This window comes from Peromyscus eremicus, chromosome 12, assembly GCF_949786415.1.
Source record: "Peromyscus eremicus chromosome 12, PerEre_H2_v1, whole genome shotgun sequence".
NCBI classification, from domain to species: domain Eukaryota; kingdom Metazoa; phylum Chordata; class Mammalia; order Rodentia; family Cricetidae; genus Peromyscus; species Peromyscus eremicus.
The window spans coordinates 59605735-59623916 of NC_081428.1; the positions used below are offsets into that span (position 1 = coordinate 59605735).

The 18182-nt window shown below is 45.0% G+C and overlaps 1 protein-coding gene and 1 long non-coding RNA gene across 4 annotated transcripts in view; one reads left to right on the top strand and one right to left on the bottom strand.

Annotated features, from left to right (window-relative positions):
- The window catches only part of LOC131922326 (ropporin-1), a 27503-nt gene extending 17913 nt beyond the window's left edge, over nucleotides 1-9590 (bottom strand). Inside the window, exons 1-2 of one of the 3 annotated variants that reach the window (XM_059277099.1) lie at nucleotides 9379-9489; nucleotides 8119-8260 (exon numbers count right to left, since the gene is read on the bottom strand). In XM_059277099.1, coding sequence (XP_059133082.1) covers nucleotides 8119-8241 — 123 coding nt within the window. In that variant the 5' untranslated portion in view covers nucleotides 8242-8260; nucleotides 9379-9489. Of the gene's footprint in view, nucleotides 1-8118; nucleotides 8261-9378 lie in introns of all 3 variants that reach the window. The other 2 variants (XM_059277102.1, XM_059277101.1) reach the window with 2 other exon arrangements.
- Nucleotides 9591-10716: 1126 nt separating this feature from the next.
- LOC131922639 (uncharacterized) lies at nucleotides 10717-17044 on the top strand. The gene is made up of 2 exons (XR_009382351.1): nucleotides 10717-11038; nucleotides 14328-17044. It is a non-coding gene; the product is annotated as an uncharacterized LOC131922639 (long non-coding RNA).
- The last annotated feature ends 1138 nt before the right edge of the window (nucleotides 17045-18182 follow it).

The window sequence follows — 18182 nt, forward strand, 5'->3', positions numbered from 1 at the left end:
AACTAAAATATTGATCAGAAGCCAGGAAGAAATGAGGAGACAAGTTGACAGTGAAATAGTTTCCAGGTGATCACATCGACCAACGGCACCTAGTACTGTCTGAACGGAGTGAAAAAGTGAAGTGACCCAGGGCAGACACGGGGCAGCACTTGGCACAAGGCAGTGCAACTTCTAATTAGTTAACATAGACTGAAGTGGTTTGCCAAGTTGATAGGACGATGGGATCTTTTAATGTTTCCGATCACCTGTTAGATTTATAAGAACACCAGCCGGGCAGTGCACGCCTTTAATTCCAGCTCTCAGGAGGCAGAGGCAGGTGGATCTCTGTGAGTTCAAGGCCAGCCTAGTCTGCGGAGTGAGTTCCAGGACAGCTAGGGCTACACAGAGAAACCCTGTCTCAAAAAACAAACAAACCAAAACAAAAGAAGAAGAATACCAAAAACAAAGCAATTTTGAGATGGTCATGTGATTCTAAGATTGTGCAAGCTGAGTGCGCCTCTATAGAGAGGCCCCTGTGGTATTAGCTCAGTTACCACATTAAGTGGGGTATGCTGACTCTCCACATTTACTCTAGTGCTTAGGCTTGTGTCAAGTCAGGCTTCATACAGCTGGTAGTCACATTTGATCCAGGTGGTTCTTGAAGCCTTGCTCCATGTTCATTTCGTAAAACCTAAGCTTTACAATAACACATCCATTGCAATGATCCCCACTTTACATCACACCTACAAGGTAGCTAGCCTACTAAGCGCCTCTGCCTAGTATCTGCTCCCCAGCGACACTAACCCAGTTTCTTAACTCATCCCTAGCCTGCTCCCCACCCTATGACTGTCATCACTACGCAGAAGACAGGGTCACTTCCTACCTTCGATGTGTCGGAATGAACTTCCACCCCCACCCTTTGGCCACCCTCAGTGTGTCTCCAGGTCTCTGGTCCCCTCCTCCAGCATTCAGAAACTCAGTTCTTACCCTGCACAAGGCCCAGTGAACAAGACTGTGACATTTATTGCTTTGCAGTCTCCGGAAAATGCCATCCATGTCACCTCCACAGCACAGCTTCCATTAAGTCAGTCACAATCTGCACTCCTTTTTAAAAATTGTTTTTTGATCTCATTACGCCTCGAATGATCTCATTTTCTTCCCTGTCGGACTTCTCAGGCTGCCCCCAGATTGAGTCCCCTCCCTCTGCAGAGTGTCTCCTTAGCTTCTTCTGGAAAATCTTCCATCCGATGACTGCCTTGCCACTAATTTCACAGATATAAGTGAGCAGTCTTTCTCGTTTCTAAATCTAATGGTTCTTCTGGTGACATATTTTCTTCCACAATTCTCTGTTGCAAAGGTCCCTCAAGAAACACTTCGTTCCATTGGAAATGGTTATGCCAACTTGTTTGTCCATACTGCGTTTAGTTTCTAAGTGCGCTTTATGTTGCTCATGTGACTTTTTTATTTTTATTATTATTATTATTATTTTTTTTTGTTTTTTTGAGACAGAGTTTCTCTGTGTAGTTTTGGTGCCTGTCCTGGATCTCACTCTGTAGACCAGTGTGGCCTCGAACTCACAGAGATCCGCCTGGCTCTGCCTCCCGAGTGCTGGGACTAAAGGCGTGCGCCACCACCTCCCGGCACTCATGTGACTCATCACTTTAAAGAAACATTTTCTCAGGGTCTATCCCCCGCATCCATGTTTCTCCTTTAGATTGTTCTTGTAGATATTGCATGTGCACTTGAAAAGGAAGTTGAGTGTGTAGTTGCTGAGTGTCATGTTCTGAACATATCCGGAGGGTTAGTTAGGTAGTTCAAATCTTTGATATCATATTTCCTTTCCTGTTTGCCACTCTATGAATAACCAAGGAAGAAGTAAGATCGCCATCTAAACTAGGCAGAGTGGGACACACCTGTGACGCCAACACTTGGGAGAGAAGGTCAGGAAGACTGCAAGTTCGGATTATGTCACAAAATTATATCTCAAGGAAAAAAAAAGAATTAAAAAAGGAAAAATGTGGGGGAAAGTGTCTACATGATAACCTTTGTCTATTCTTTTAGTTATGCACATTTTTACTGAATTTTCAAGCTGTTATAGAGCACACATATGTATTATATATATATATAAATGTAGACACATATATATGTTTAGATTTAAAAATCTTCCTATTAAATGAGCTCATCATTATATTATAGTTTTTTTTATATATAGTTATATATAATATTATATATAGTTTTTTTTTTTTTTTTGGTTTTTCGAGACAGGGTTTCTCTGTGTAGCTTTGCGCCTTTCCTGGAACTCACTTGGTAGCCCAGGCTGGCCTCGAACTCACAGAGATCGCCTGCCTCTGCCTCCCGAGTGCTGGGATTAAAGGCGTGCGCCACCACCGCCCGGCTATATATAGTTTTAATACTTGTCTTAAAGTCAACTTGGCTTGTCAGTTTTATTTTGTTAATTTTTTTCATGATGCATGTATTCCAAAACTTAGCTTTTCAAAGTATAAACTCTTAAAAAATACTGAAGATTTCTCAATTGAATTATTTCTATACTTTTCAACATATTGCTTTTTTACATTCATATTATCTATTTTTGAGTTTTGGAATTGATCAATTTTTTTAGTGATTTAATTTTTCTCATTTATTAGATTTTGAGATATACATTACTTATTCCTCCTCAGGTTGCCCTAAGGATTATGATATGCATCCTAAATTTATTAAGTTTACTCTTAATTTATTCTTGGATGGTGAAAGTACTTATAATTTAACTCAATATTCTTCCCCCCCTTGTACTATTGTTATCATTTATTTCTACATATAGTTTTATCACTGTTGACAGATGACATGATCACTTCTTAGACCGTCAGTATTAAGCTATTTTTCCCCCATGTAATTACCCGGTGTTCTTCTTTCCTGATGGCCAGTATTACTCTCTGGGATCATTTTCCTTCAACCTAAAATGACTCTACTAGAGGATGGAAAGATAGCTCAGTGGTTAAGAGTGCATACTGCTCTTGGACTCTGGTTCACTTCCTGTGAGCACCCACATTGAGCAGCTCACAACCGCCTGTAATTCTGACTCCAGGGAAGCTGATGCCCTCTTCTGACCTTCAGGGGGACACACACACACACACACACACACACACACACACACACACACACATGCACGCCATTTTGTAAGCCAAAAACATTTTGTAAATCTAAAACCTGTTCGGCTTGCTTTCTCTTGGAGAAAAGATTCCCTGCAAGGACTATGCAGAACACTCAGTTCAGAGCCTGAGTTGGCAAATGTCACCAGGCAGGAAAACAGCTTAAGCTCCCAGATATCTTTCTGAGACTTTTAGAACACATTTTCAATGGGGGCTGACAAGACAGTTAGGTAAAGGGCTTGGCACACAAGCCTTCAACCCGAGTTTGATCCTCAGAACCCATAGAGAGATGGAAGGAAAAAATGGACTTCACAAAGCTGTCTTCTGACCTACCTCCACATGCACACCATGGTATGAGAGCTGGTACACACACACACAAACTCACATACATGTAACACACTTGTATGTGTACACACACACAAACACATACATACACACACTAAAACCAATTTAACAGTTTTTTAATGTTTTGTTTTCACTTGAGACTTGAACTCAATTTTACCATATACTACCTGAGAGAAAAATGACCGTTTGTGACTAACTTGGACTCTATGCTGACAATTACCAAAAAATTGTAAATTATCCATATATCAGTTATCTGTGGTCGCATTCTCTTACTGCATCAAAGCATCCCTAACTGACTTCTCTTACCCCCTCAATTGCCCGGCTGTCACACATCATAACCATGTTAGGGTCATCTTTTTCTTTCAGTCCCCATTTCAATCCAGTGTGTATAACTTTTTCCAATTAGGAGGATAAAAACAAGTGTCATTTCAAACCACCACCAAGAAGCTTACATTCGAGTACAGTTCGGTGTCCTCAGGACGGATGGATGAAGGGGTAAATGGTGCACACGGGCAACAGGCTGTGTTGTGCTGAGATACCCATGTCCACACTGTACCATACTATCTCTCCTTGAAGGGGGCAATTAAACGTCAAGAATTTTTCTCCAGGACAGCCCCCAATTGAAATAAATATTATGTTTTCCGGTTCTCACAAATAATTAAGGTATCCTGGATAATTTCATTTGCATAATCATGTAAAGTTCATTCTTAGCCACCAGGGTAGAACATATCTCATCCATCAGAGTAGGTCCTAATTTTATGCCCAGATTTTTTTTTGTCATTGTCTTTTAAAGCACTTTCTGACTGTTTCTATACATGAAGGGACGCTCAGAATAGGGCAGGCATAAGGCAGCCATCACACGCTCTCCATCGCACTAGTCCTCACAGGAACCAGTGGGTAGGGAAGCTCTAGTATTAAGAATTCTCCACACCAGGAAACTAAGGCATTTCCTTAGTTCCTCAGATCAATGTTCTTAACCACCCAAAGCACCACTCAAAAAACCTTCAGTGGATCTTCATTTCTTTTCTAATCAAAATGATTCCCCATGTGACTTTCAAGATCTCTACAAATTAAAGCCTGCTGTGGTGGAACATGCCTGTAATCCCATCACTCAGGAGGCAGAGAGAGGAGGAGGATTGCCCAGGAGTTTGAGGCCAGCCAGGGCTATAGTGAGGCCCCATCCCCCCAAAAAAATTGTTTTTAAACGCTCCACAATTTATCTTATTTATATTAGCTTTGTTTATTTCTCCAACTTTATATTATTGAAGCCTGGATCTTTTACCCTGGGCCAAATCCATGGTCAAGCCGATGCAGCGTTTGGATGCCAGCAGCAATATTGCTAGGAGAAGCTCACTTGACCTTATCCTTTTTTGGGGTAGTTTTTTTTTTTCCTTTTCTCTTTTTTCTCAAGTTCCCAAACTTGCATCTCTATCATGGTAGTACCACCTGCTAGAAACCATAAGTTCCACATTATTTAACAGCTGGACAAGTACTTCTTTCCATCTAGCCTACCTTAGTCACGCTTATATTTCAGAAAGTTCCTCCATGTTCACGCCGTGGCCCCCAAATGCCAGGCGAATATAACTTGTCCATAGACTGCCACATGCTTCCTGAAGTTGTCTAATGTGACTTCCCGATTTGGGGATCTGGTGTACCTATTTGGTACAAGCCTTGCCTTTTCTAAGTATATGATGGAAGTATTTTTATATAAGTATACAATGGAAGTATTTTTATCTAGGTATATGATGGAAGTATTTTTTATTTTTTTATGAGTGAACTATAAAAATACTTCACACCATTCCCCCTTTATGTATTCTCCCTACTTCTGGTATAATTGTAGCAATTTTGACTCAGAGACGTGAAGTATAGGAACAAAAGCTCCAGTGAATGCACAATAGTTTATAATACAAGATCAGGACTACGTTCCTCTCCTGTTTCCATTACCATTCTCTATATTTATAACATTGCACTGTTCTTTTCTAACATCACACACACACACACACACACACACACACACACACAGCTACTGTCTCTCATAGCAAGGTGTAGCATAACACTCCAAATGGCTGGTGCTCTACTGAAGGAGCTCTCTTGGCTGCTGGAACAGGACTCTAGACCTGGGCATAGCTTTAATTACTGGATCCTGGGAAAGCCATCAACCCAATCAAACTTCGTGTGTTTTCTTGGAATTAGACTAAACACTGGAATAAAATAAATAGGTAAAATAAATAAATAGGTAAAATAAATAGAAATAAATAGGTCATACACACTGAATTCATGAAGGAATGGAAAGGAAGATCAGTGATTAAAACAGAGTATGATATCCAGCAACTTATGGGAGCTGATGCAGGGTCCTTCAGCCAAATATTAGGCTGAGCTCAGGGAGTCCTGCAGAGGAGGGAAAGGAGGGAATCAGAGGAACCAGAGGGGCCAGGGACACCAGGGGATGAGGTTTATAACATCAACTGACCAGGACTCCTGGGGGCTCACAGAGATCAGGGAGCCTGTACGGGTCTGACCTAGGTCCTCTGCATATGTGTTCTGGCTGAGTAACTTGGAGTTCTTGTGGGATTCCCAGTAGTGGAAGTGGGAATGTCTCTGACTCTTTTGCCTGCTTATGGGGCCCTTTTCGTCCTTCAGGGTTGCCTCATCCAGCCTTGATGTGATGGTATGTGCCTGGTATTATTGTAGCTTCGTATGCTATGTTTGGTTGATGTCCCTGGGAGGGCTGCTCTTTTCTGAAGGGAGGCAGAAGAGGGTGGATCTGGGGGAGGGGGGAGGTGGGGGAAGGGGCTAGGTGGAGAGGAGGGAGAGGAAACTGCAGTCAGGATGTAATATATGAGAGAGGAATAAAAAGATAAGAATATGGTAAATGTCAAGGAGCCTGTACTAGATAGAACGAAGGAGTGGGGACAGATTAGAAGATAGTTTCCAAAGACTGGTGCTGATATTTGAACTGAGATTTAGGGAGGCCTGTATGTTTATTGCTCTGTTCTCATCTACCAGAACAGTCCCGAGTAGACGGCAATTATTCAGTAAACATGTTTACTGTTGAGAGAGAAGAGGGAATTCATCAGGCCAGGAAGACTTAAGCAGCTTGGAGGTTTTAGAAGCCAGTGAGTTCAGTAACTGTAGTCATGGTGCTAGTGTGGATGAAAGGGGACTGGTTGGGTCTAAGGCTGGGTCTGTTAACAGCTCAAGGTCTGAATACAAACGCCCTTCTGAGGCTTTGTACCTCAAAGGCAATAGAGTCTGGAGATGATTTATGGGCTGGGGTCACACAGTCAGATTTTGCTGATACACCGACCATCAAATCATGGCCTCTCAACTCCAGAGCCATCCTTCACTACCTCAGCAAAAATGGAAGGAGGTCCTTCTAATGTTATCCCTCTACCAGCTATCATCATGGTAAGCTTTGTCTGTACAGAGCACTGGAGGGACATGGGCGGAGGCAGCCATTTTTCTTGAAGGTTCAAGTGTGTTCTTGCTGAACTCCAGAAACAATCTGAGTGTCTCCAGCATCTCCAGCTCTGGACCCACAGGGTCTCTAGCATACTATTCCTGCTCCATACCATCTCTCAAGTGTCTTACTGCTACAGTGCATGTCTGTGGTACCCATAGCTGGCATTTCTGTTTGTACTATGGTTTGGTAAGTAACTAAGTCTGTGTGTTAAAGGATCTGGTCCCCAGGGGATGCTCCTGAAAGAAGCCTGAACTTCTGAGAAGTGGGGTCTAATAGTAGATTCTTAGCATATTGTGAGTTTGCCCCCAGCAGATAATGGGATCTTAAATTCTTCCATTTCTCTTTGCTTCCTGGCTCAGGAGATGAGTGGCTTGGTCTCCCACAGTTCTCCATCCTTACTTTATGACATGTTGCTATCGCCAGAGGACAAAATTAATGGGATCACTTGATCTTGAATTGGAACCACCAGAACTGTGATCCAGAGTAAGTCTTGTCTCTTTATCAGTTAATTACCTCAGGCACTCTGTTATGGTGATGGAAAGCTAACACATGCTGGCACCCTCTTGGGAAGCTCTGTAGCAGAGTGCAGCCAGTGAGTCACCATCTCATAAACTGGGTCTTTGACATCCTCGAGAGTCAGTTCTGTCTGGGTGGCATCTCCGAAGTTTCTCTGACCTCCAGGGAACTGTGGCCACAACCCTCTACAACAAACTCTGGATTAGTCTTTTCCTGGAGGGGTCCAGTTCACGGCTGCTCCTTATATTTGTGACCCCTGCATACTTCAATTCTTCCCTATCTCTTTTTAGCCATTCCTCCATCACGTCAAACCCATTGGTGTTAACATTTTTTATTTTTGTGATGAGCCTTCTTTGTTAAAATTACTTGGTGCTATTTCTCTTTGTTGGACCCTGAAATACACTGGCCAGTAGCTTCATGAGTGAGTTAAAGAGAGTAGAGTGGGGTTTTGGGTAGAGAGCCCGGATAGGAGAGCCTGGCAGTTCTTTGGGCACAAGAGCTTCAAGTCTCTAGTAAGTAGGGAGGAACAGGAGGAAACAGACCTTTGGGAGATTGGATATACAGGATTCAGGGAGAGGTGAGGGAGGAGGGGGAGGAGGGGGAGAAGAGAAGAGTCTGGAGTAACTCCCAGCCTTCAAGCCAGGATGGCAAGGGAGGAGGTGGTGTTACCTTTTTGAAACGTCCAACACAGCAGGAGAAGTCCAGAGCAAATCCTCCTCTACTGTCACTTACTTTCAGGAGTTCCGTGCACTCTTGGGTCACAAAGCTTTGGAATCTTAGGTTCTTTGTCATCCAGACTCAACTTCTCAGCCTTTGAGGAGCACAACCAACTTACCTTCATTTCTTAAAGTAGGGGAATGGTCTATTCCATCTGACTATTCGATCAGTCCAACACTTTGCAAAGTTCCTTTCCATTCTTAGAGCTCTTGGTTCGGGCAAGCTTCCTTCAATTATACATTCCAGGGCTCACCTCCAATTCTTACAACCCAATAAATGCCCGATTAAGCGAAACCTTCACGCCTCCCGGAGGAGAACACTGAGCCAACACATACTTGCTAAGTGCTAAAGAATATAGGTTTATCAAGTATCACCTATGGGCTTGTTTCTGGAATTTCATTTGGTTTTATTGGTGTGGTCTAAAGGTTCAGTTATAGAAGTTAAGTTGTCCAGTTACAGGAATGAAAGGCTCCACGCACTGGGGTCTGAGTTGTTTTCCATGAACAGTTCTTGGAACTCAGGACCAAGCCACCGTACATCTTTGCTCTTCTTTGAAGTAGGGAGTGGTGGGCTTGGGACACACAGCTACTCTGGCTTGTAATGCACTTCCTACTTTACACAGGCTAACTTTTTCCCTTAGAGCCCAGCTTAATTCTTTCCTGGCCTCCATACCAGTTCCATTACACCCTTTCAGTGACACGTAGCTCCAAGTTGACAAGATTTATGTGACTCTTCAATTAACATATTTTTTTCTCCATACACTGCAAACCCCAGGGCGGGCTTGGTCATTATTTTGCTCACTATAGAATTCTAGTGCTAGCCTAATGCCTGCAACTCAGAGTTCAGTAGATATTGGTAAAAATGAACAAGTGGTACCAGTTTATAGTGTGTCAGTCACGCCTGTTTAGTCCCCACAACTGTCTCTCCAAACGTGTTCTTACACTCGTATTACAAATGGAAAAGCATGTGGGGTGGGGCTCCCCAGATTCCATTGTGTTTCCAAGCCACAGCACACAGTATTAAAAAAATAAAATAGTAGTTCTGGGTAAAAAACACAATTTGGCAGGAAAGCAATACACCCCCACTTAAAGATCTCTGCGTGCCCTTTCCCTGTTCTGTGGGCAAGGAAGGGCTGGGAATCCGGATGGGTTCCGCACGTGCCATGGCAAGGCCAGGGCTCTCCCCCCCCCACTGCCCCTCCGGGGAGGCTACCTCAGATTGGCTCCCAAAGGGGCTGTCCGGCATCAGGTGACTCCTGGTCTCAGGAGGGAGGTGTGGGGAGTGACTGGGACCCTTGGCAGTGGGAAAGCAGCAGGACGTACTTGGAAGGGCGGGATCACCACGGACGGACGCAAGCACCACTCAGGGCTTTGTTAGCGGAGTGCCTCGCTGGGCAACCCTCTGCCTGCCCACCGGGGAGCAGGAACACTATGTGACGTCATAGACTCCCTAGCGCTCAGAGTTTGCAGGAGGGAGAATGCTGAAGGCCTGGGGTGGGGTGGTGGTGGTGGTGGTGGTGGAGAACCCATAGGATGGGGGCGGGAATTAGGAACCCTGGGCAGATGGGAAGCAGTGGGCCCTTAGGTTTCGTTCATGCCAGGGCATATTGTGAATGCAATTCAGGCATTAACTCACCTCGTCCTTTCGGCCACCTTTACCTCCACATTCTCAGTTGAGACAACTTGGGCATTAAGCAACTTGTCCAAGACGAGGATTAAGTAGAGGTAGGTCCAGGCTAGCTCCAGATTCCTCCCTCCTAAACTCTATCATACTAAGAAAGGGGTGGAACTAGGGTGTGTAAGAGCTAGCCCAGAATGCTTGGGGACACAGAGCAAGAAGGAATATGTATTCTCCCCACAGAGTGTGATCATATGTGTTGGGTGCTTTTACACACACAAAGGCAGTGAAGTCTCCGAGTACCTTTACTGTAGGGAGTAACACCAGGCTCAAAGCTTGGGGTAACTTGTGTATGGTTAGATCCCTGGCAGTCGCCCCAAATCCAAGTCCGAGTCTTTTGAAGATTTTTTTTTTTTTTTTTTTTTCTTTTAGAGGCAAGCAAAGACCCACTGTGGTCTGCTACCTCTTTTGTTACTCTACATCCATTTCTAAGGGGCTGGTCACAACCATCCAGTCTTCTAGCCGGTTTACGCAGTGGTGTGCATTAGCTAGAATCAATGAGTTCCTTCACCCAGGGCCTTCAAAGGTTTCTGTAGTTGTGAGATGAAAGCCGTTGTCTCTCCTTAAAGCAATTTCAAGCCTCAGTGAGCAAGTGGGGTTTTGGTTTATGTATGCAGAGGGCTTCTCACAGCCCGCTGCCATCCATTTGCAAAGGGCCTGTCCTGCTGTTATTTGTCAAAATCCTGCAGGTGCTTGCACACCTGGATGATCTGGGAAGCCACTCACCCACAGGCAAGATCTAGGGATGAGAGAAATTAATCACTGGCTATCTACTGCCTACCCAAGGCCTTGGTGGAGGGGGCATTCAGTTGTGGTATGGGCCCCCCACTAGCAGCATGGGAGGGATGGGGGGAGAGGGAGGAATTGGCAGGTATGTTTTCTAGGAGGAAAAAGAAAGGAGCTGGAGAAGCCTGTTTGATGTCTCCTGGGCTTTGGCTACGGAGGTCTGGTGTGGATGTGCATATGTGAAGATGTGCTGGTCTCTTCCTTCAGCATGAATAATACAGACAGGAGCAAACCATGATTTTCATGCAGAAGGGGCTTATCAGACAAAGTGGGAGCCACCTGGTGATGGAATACGATTTAAAAAAAACACCAAAAACCAAAACCCTGAAGTTGAGTGTGCCAGATGAAAATATAAGAGAGGAATCCCACAATGCTGTCCGGAGCAGTCTGATGTCTGTCTGTCTAGGAGGTGAGGTCGAGAGGCAGGGTCAGTCAATACCATGAAACAGAACACAGCGAAGAAAACCCCGCAAGGGCCCAGTGATCACACAATTCAGGGATGTTGTTTTCCTCTGAGAGGCGGGTGTAGGACAGGAAATGGGGTTGCTGGTCTAGCCTTGGAGTGGGTGGTGGGTTCACGGGTGTTCGTAATATTCCAGGATTCACACGGACTTTTGGACGTGCCACGTATTTTGAAGTAAACCAGTCAAGTAGGTTACACCCTTCCCCCCTGCTTTCCCGTGGACCTGAGTGTTGACTGTACCTTCCTCATCACCATTTTGTTTTTCCTTCCTCTGCCAGATTGTCCTCATCAGTCTGCAAACATGGTCTAGTTTCTCCCACTCTATCCCCCTCCATTCCCACCCTGCTTCTTTGCCCCTCTGCATTGCAAAGTCCTTCCAGGCTGTTCTCTCTCTTAGTCTCTTTTGTATTCGCTCAAATTAGGGTTTCGTCTCCATCACTGCGCTGCATCCCGTGATACACTGAGATCATTTCTGAGCCTTGGCTCCGCATCATCTTACCCTGTCGTTCACTCTCTCATCCTTGAGGTGCTTTCTCTCGTGGGCTTCCAGGACATATCCAGATCACGATCTCCTTCTCTGCTGGCCGCTTTCTCTCAGCCTTGTCCTGTGGCTTTAATCGGAGGCTGATCCTTGGATTTCTCTACCTGTGCTCACTCTTTCTTACTCCCAGCCCCCAGTCTCACATTTTAGATGCCAAATTTAGGTCTCCATCCTGAGCCTCTCCTTAAATTCCTTATCAGAGCTGGGCGGTGGTGGCGCATGCCTTTAATCCCAGCACTCGGGAGGCAGAGCCAGGCGGATCTCAGTGAGTTCGAGGCTAGCCTGGTCTCCAAAGCGAGTTCCAGGAAAGGCGCAAAGTTTCACAGAGAAACCCTGTCTCGAAAAACCAAAAAAAAAAAGAAAAAAAAATTCCTTATCAGAACTTCCAGCTGTCTTCTTGAGTGCATCATTAATGTCTCCTCCCCTTCCCCGGCTTAGCCTGTCTAAACCTCAAGCCCCACATTTCTTTGCAAGCCAGCTCCTTCAGCCTTTTCCACACCAGCAATGGCAAGTGTAGCTCTTCTAGTGGTTCAGGCTCGAGGTTGTGGCTTTACTCCTGAATGCTATTCTCTCATAGCTTCTATCTAACCTGAGCAAATTCTCTTCGATCTGTTTGTAAAAATCACCCACCACCTGAACACACCACCTCCAGTACCCTCATCTGGGTAAGCCACGCTCATCTGTACTACGGCGGTGGCTTCCTGGTCCAATCCCCTGCTTCTGTTCTTGCTTCTCTGTGGCTTCCAGCACTATCCTTTGGACATTGAAGACTGATCGTGTCAATCCTCTCCTGAGACCCTTCAAGTGTCTCCGACTCAGAGTAAAAGTCAGAGGGATGCACAGGCCTTCAGACTCCCCAGACCTACCCTGTTCTCTGTTCACTTCCCCCTGGCCACCCTGGCCACCCTGGCCACGCTGCCTCACAGAAAGGTCAGACTCACTCCTGCCTTGGAAATACACTTGCGTTGCCTCTGCTGGAACTGCAACTTCCTCAGATCTCCACACAGCTAACTCCTCAGCTTCTCAAGCTTGTATCTTCAGAAGGGGGCATCTCTGACTCCTCCATTTAAAGGGGAATATAGCATCCCTTTCAAGCTCTCCCTTACTTTACTCTCACCAAATGTTACATGTTTTTAAAAATTCACTTGATTAACTTTTGATATTCTGCTATAGGAATATGTGGGACCTTTTAGCTTTATTTTATTCATGTTGGATTTTGGGGCCCTAGAACAAGACTGGATGCAAAACAAGCTCCATTAATGTTCAGTGACTTAATGAGGCTCCCCTTTTTTCCCTTCTGCCTCTATTTTCTTTCTTCTCCTTCCTTCCAAGAGGATGTCCTGGAAAGTGATAGTCCAGTGTTTGTCCAGCTGGTATCACTAACTGATCTTAGGAACTAAAGCTTTACTTGTGCCAGAAATGATCTCTGGTCTCTATACCACTACCATCACAGCTATATCATAACTACCACCCCACCCACACTAGCCATGAGCTCAGAGAGGTCCCCTCTCCTGCACAGTTCACCCACAGCTCACTTTCTCCTGGTCCTGCATTTACTATTTCATAGGAAGATGGGAGAGAGATGGTGCTACCTGATGCTTGGGTCACAGTGAGGCTGAGATGGAGCTGGCGATAGCTGTACCATAGTCCAGACCTTGGCTCCGGTCTAGCCCACTTCCGGGGTTTGGCTGTGGAGTACATTCATCCGTCTCCTTGGAGTCGATGCACCCTGTGTGTGTTAACTCCGGTTAAGGCACATTCATGTTCTTTTGCAAACACTGCAGTTTAAAACTTTCAGCTCAGTTCCTAAGGTGCAGGAGTCTGGGGAAAGGCAACTGTTCTCGAAGAGCCTGTATAGGCTGCCATCCAAGACTCAGGTGACTGCGATCTGAATTTGAGGTTGTAGCCCTCTTCCTGGCCAATGACTATTGGCAGAATTCCATTTCTTGTGGTTTCAGGCCAGTTTTCTTGCCAGCTATTAACGAGAGAGTCCACTGATTTCCAGAAGCCCCCCTCAGATCTTAGTGACATGCTCTTCTCACAGAAGTCACAGCCTGGTTGTTGCTTTTGTTTTCCAGTCTAACAGGGGCATCTTCTATTTCTTCTTGCCTTTTTAAAAGGCTCACAGGATGAAGTCAGGCCAACTGGAATGATCCTTCTTTTGGATAATTCCAAGTCAACTGGTTGGGGACCATCATCACATTTGCAAATTCCCGTCTGGCACATAAACTTAGTCATAGGAGTGATGCTCCATTAAATTCACGGATGCCCCCACACTCAAATGGATGACAATGTAGTTGAACATATACCACAGCAGACACAAACTGTGGCAGGACCTTAGAATTCTGCCTGTCACAGCATGCCTCTCGGTAGGGTGACACAAAGAGATCCATCATCTTTCTCCAGAGACTCAGGACCCTCAAGACAGCAGACACAGCTACCATGAGTGGTCCTGGATCGCCTTTCCCTCCTCATATCTCCTTGGGCAGCCATTTCTTGAGATCCTTCTAGAACTAGTTAGGAAAAGCAGAGTGATCCTCATAAATGAGAATAGTCACCTAATCAGAATCTGCTTAAGGACCTGAAACGTGTGTGTGTGTGTGTGTGTGTGTGTGTGTGTGTGTGTGTGTTACTAACTACCACAGTGGGATGCAGGATATGGATGTGGCTCTTCGTGATTTTTTTCTTTTGCAGTTGATTTGACTTTCTGAAGAAATGCCCTGGCCTATATGGTACCTTTACTTACAAGAAACAAGGTGGTCCCAAGGCAGACATGGCCCCTCAGCATATGGCTCAGCAAGTGGGGCAGGAGCTGGACTTCAGCCACTACCATCCCTCAGAAAACTGCCTGCTTTTCCTGCCCCCAGACTTTCTATTCCTATCTCACATTATTCATCTTCTAAATATGCACAACACTCCCTCCCCCACCCCAGGAAAAGAAAGAATAAAATAAAATGAAACACCCTCTTCAGTCTTCTTCACCTTCCCTCTGCAAGAACTCTAATCCTTTCTTCATGTGGAGAGAGGTTTTTCTATCTGTCTCTGTATAGATGATTCAAATCTGTACCTTAGTCCCACCTCCCTCTTCAAATCTCAGTCCTGTGTCTAGCATCCCAGATCCCAAGTCCACAGAGGATGCATAGTCTTTCCTCAGGCCAATTGCCCCAGACAATTCCAGTGTGCTAGTGGAGATGTATTCATCCTATTACCCATGACATACTAAAAAGTCAACCTGACATCCTTCCCTGTCTGTAATCAAACCTGGACCATTGTCCTTTTCCTGCTGGTCCTTCTGCTCCACACTGATCTAAGCCTTTAGCTTCTCATGTCTGCACTCAGATTTCACGTCAAGTGAAACAGTTTTCTGATCATGGTCCTTTTCCTTTCCTAGTGGTTCTTCCTGAGGGCAGTTTTGTGTCCCTTTGGGTGACCTATGATCACAGTTCTGGTTATCACAACTGGCTGTGAGCTGCTGTTACCAAATGGTTAGCAGAGGACAGGGATGCTGATAACCATCCTATAGAGCACAGGTTAGCCCTCGGAACAAAGACTTATCAGCTGTGTCAAGATGGAGAAACCATGGTCTATGTCTCTTCCTCCACACCCCTTGACGCCACAGCCTGATTCTACTTCAGGAAATGCATTCTGCACATACTTACCCCTCTCTTTATATAGATAAAAAAGCCCAGTTTTCTATACTCACAAAAGCTACCTCTGCCTAAGATAGCTTCCGTTTTCCTTTTCATGCCAGTAAATCTTTCCATTCTCTTAAAGCCCATACACAGCCGCATCGCCACACTGTGTGTTGGGTTGGTCGTCTTTGTCCCTTTAAGCCCACTCTTGAGTCGTCTCTGTCTTAGCCTGTGTATCAGGATGGCAGCTTCTGGGCTCTGATGGTCTTCAGTGTCTGGTGAGTTTGGCCTATGGGAGGAAATAGTAGGTGTTTTTCCCCAGCTCTGAACCCAAGTCTCCTGCCTTGGATGTCCGGCATCCGCTCCGATCTAGCACCTCTTCTTCCACTCACCATTCACCTACCTTTGCTTGTGGATTTATTGACTTTCAGATGGCCTTTTACCATGCAGACCAGGCTGTCTTCACACTCATGAGTCTCCAGCCTCAGTCTTTGGGGTGTTGGGTTTACAGGTAAGGATCTTCACTCCAAGCGACATGCAATTCTCTTTGTTCATTTGTTTTTTAGTTTTTCAAGACAGGGTTTCTCTGTGTAGCCTTGGCTGTCCTGGAACTCATTCTGTAGACCAGGCTGGCCTTGAATTCAGGGATCCAGCTGCCTCTGCCTCCCGAGTGCTGGGATTAAAGGCATGCTCTGCCATATCTGGCTTGACATGCAATTCTGATAGGCCCCAGAAGTACTGTTTCCTCAGGGGTTGTACTTCACTGGTTTTACTTACTGCTTGCCTTCCTAGGTCTAGGGATAGCAACTATTTCCCACAACTACTGGTCCTTGGGTTTACCACTGTGATCAGTTTGGTAAACTCTGCCAGTCCTCAATAAATATTTTCTTAGCTAAACTTTCCTTTTAAAAGATTTTTTTAAATGTTTACGTTATTTGTATGTGTGTACATGTTTTGTCTGGATGTATGTCAGTGTATCATATGTGTACTTGGTGTCCACAGAGGCCAGAAGAAGGCGTTAGATCCTCTGGAACTGGAGTTACAGGTGATTGTAACTGCTGCCCCATGCTAAGTGGGTGCTGGGAATTGAACCCAGGTCTTCTGGAAGAGCAGCCAGTGCTCTCAACCACTGAGTCATCTCTCTGGCCCAGCTAAGCTTTCTTGAGTGTACCATATGCTCCTTACTGGATCCCCACTGCCACAGGAGAATTCTCTCTCCTCTGGGCTCCTAATTCTGAGCTGGCTGTTGGGATCACTCCTTTGCCATTCAGTGTGGATGGATGCCCTACAGTGTGGTGATCTATTTATGTCTACTATTTTCTGTGTTTCTACATTCTCTTGGCATAGTTCCACACTCAGCAAATGTTTACCCGTGAAAATTATGAGTTTCCTAAGCAAAGTGAATTTAAATTAATTCTTTTGTACCAGAATTTTTTTGAGGGGACCTGAACTCAGAGACGGTTCTTTGGTGGTTCAGAACTGAGCAAATCATGGACCCTGTGATATGAATTTTGCTGTTCAGACGCTTAGTTCCGTTTAAGTTCTGGTGCCAGAAGAAGTTCTGTCTATGTGTTGCTGCTGAATAAGGAATTCTCATTAAAATGGATGGTTTCTGGATTGTCTTCCTCCCTGGAAACCAATTTTGCCTTCCTCTGGGACTCTGCCTCACTATCCTGCTGCTGGTCTGCAGGGAGCCAGTGTTCTACTTGTCCCTGGGTCTAAAGCCTAGTGCCACACTGTGCCCAAGCCGTGCTTAATAAATGCCTCTTTGTCCCATGATTCACTTCAGTGAGTTTTTATTTAAATATTTAATGAAGTAAAATTGGTATAAGTGCCTCCTTCGGGAATCTTGGGAAAGCACAGGGATGTAATCAAATGGTTTGCAAATTGTATTTACTTATTTATAACTCTAATTTGAAAAGAAGGGACTGGAATTTTGAAAGGGGACACTCGCATTTCATAAAGAGTCTCCTATGAAATGAGGGGGAAATCGTTCCTAGGAGAAGGGGTACATGCCAAGCCACTGTCTGGAGTTACTGCTTCCTATCCGTCTGATGCGGTAATGGTTATTTGTAGGGGTAATTAAAACAGCAATTCTTTCTGACTGTTGCTAAATACAGGCCCATCTGTCTGCTTGTGCTGTGGAGGTCTGAGTGCAACCTTGATTCTGGTTATTTTCATGGCAAAAAAAAAAAAAAAATTCCCGCTCAGGTTTTCAGTGTGCCCGAGTGATGAGGGAGGGGAGGGGAGGGAAGAGGAGGGGAGGGGAGGGATGGAAGGCGTGCAATCCACCTGAATGATTTTACAGAAGAGCTTGCAATCACTGAAGCTACAAACAGGCTAAATGACCCAGCCACATTATGTTTTTTGTGGGTTCCAGCACTTATGCCCTCATAGGTCTCCCTTTCATTAAGAATATAAAAATTCATCTTTTACTACTGTGTTGATGTGACAAATAAATAAATGTTATGTATAAACACACTTTTGTGGACCCCTAAATTCATTTCATTCTCTAAGTACTGGTTCTCCGGTGCCTAATGAATGCCTCTGAGTGAACAGAATGGAAAGAAAAGTTATCTTAGCCCCTTTAGATGATTCAGGAAGACTTGGGCCCAAATCTGTTCTCAGTGACTCCTGTAGACAGTAGGGCTTGGTTGGAGGAAATTAAAAAGAACCATGTCTTCAAAATATACAGTCTTGCCTTGTCCTCACAAACAAGATGAATGAATATTCTTTCTCTGAGAACATCCCAGGTGTGGGCTGCTTACATTGTAACCTGTCCTGGGCCAGCACACACATGACCTTCCATGGTGATTGCTCCCTTTCTCACATGGGGACTGTGAGACATGGGTGCCTTGTTCTTTGCAGCTGACTCCGATGCAGCGGCAGAAAGAAATGTTTAAAATAGTTTTTCCGA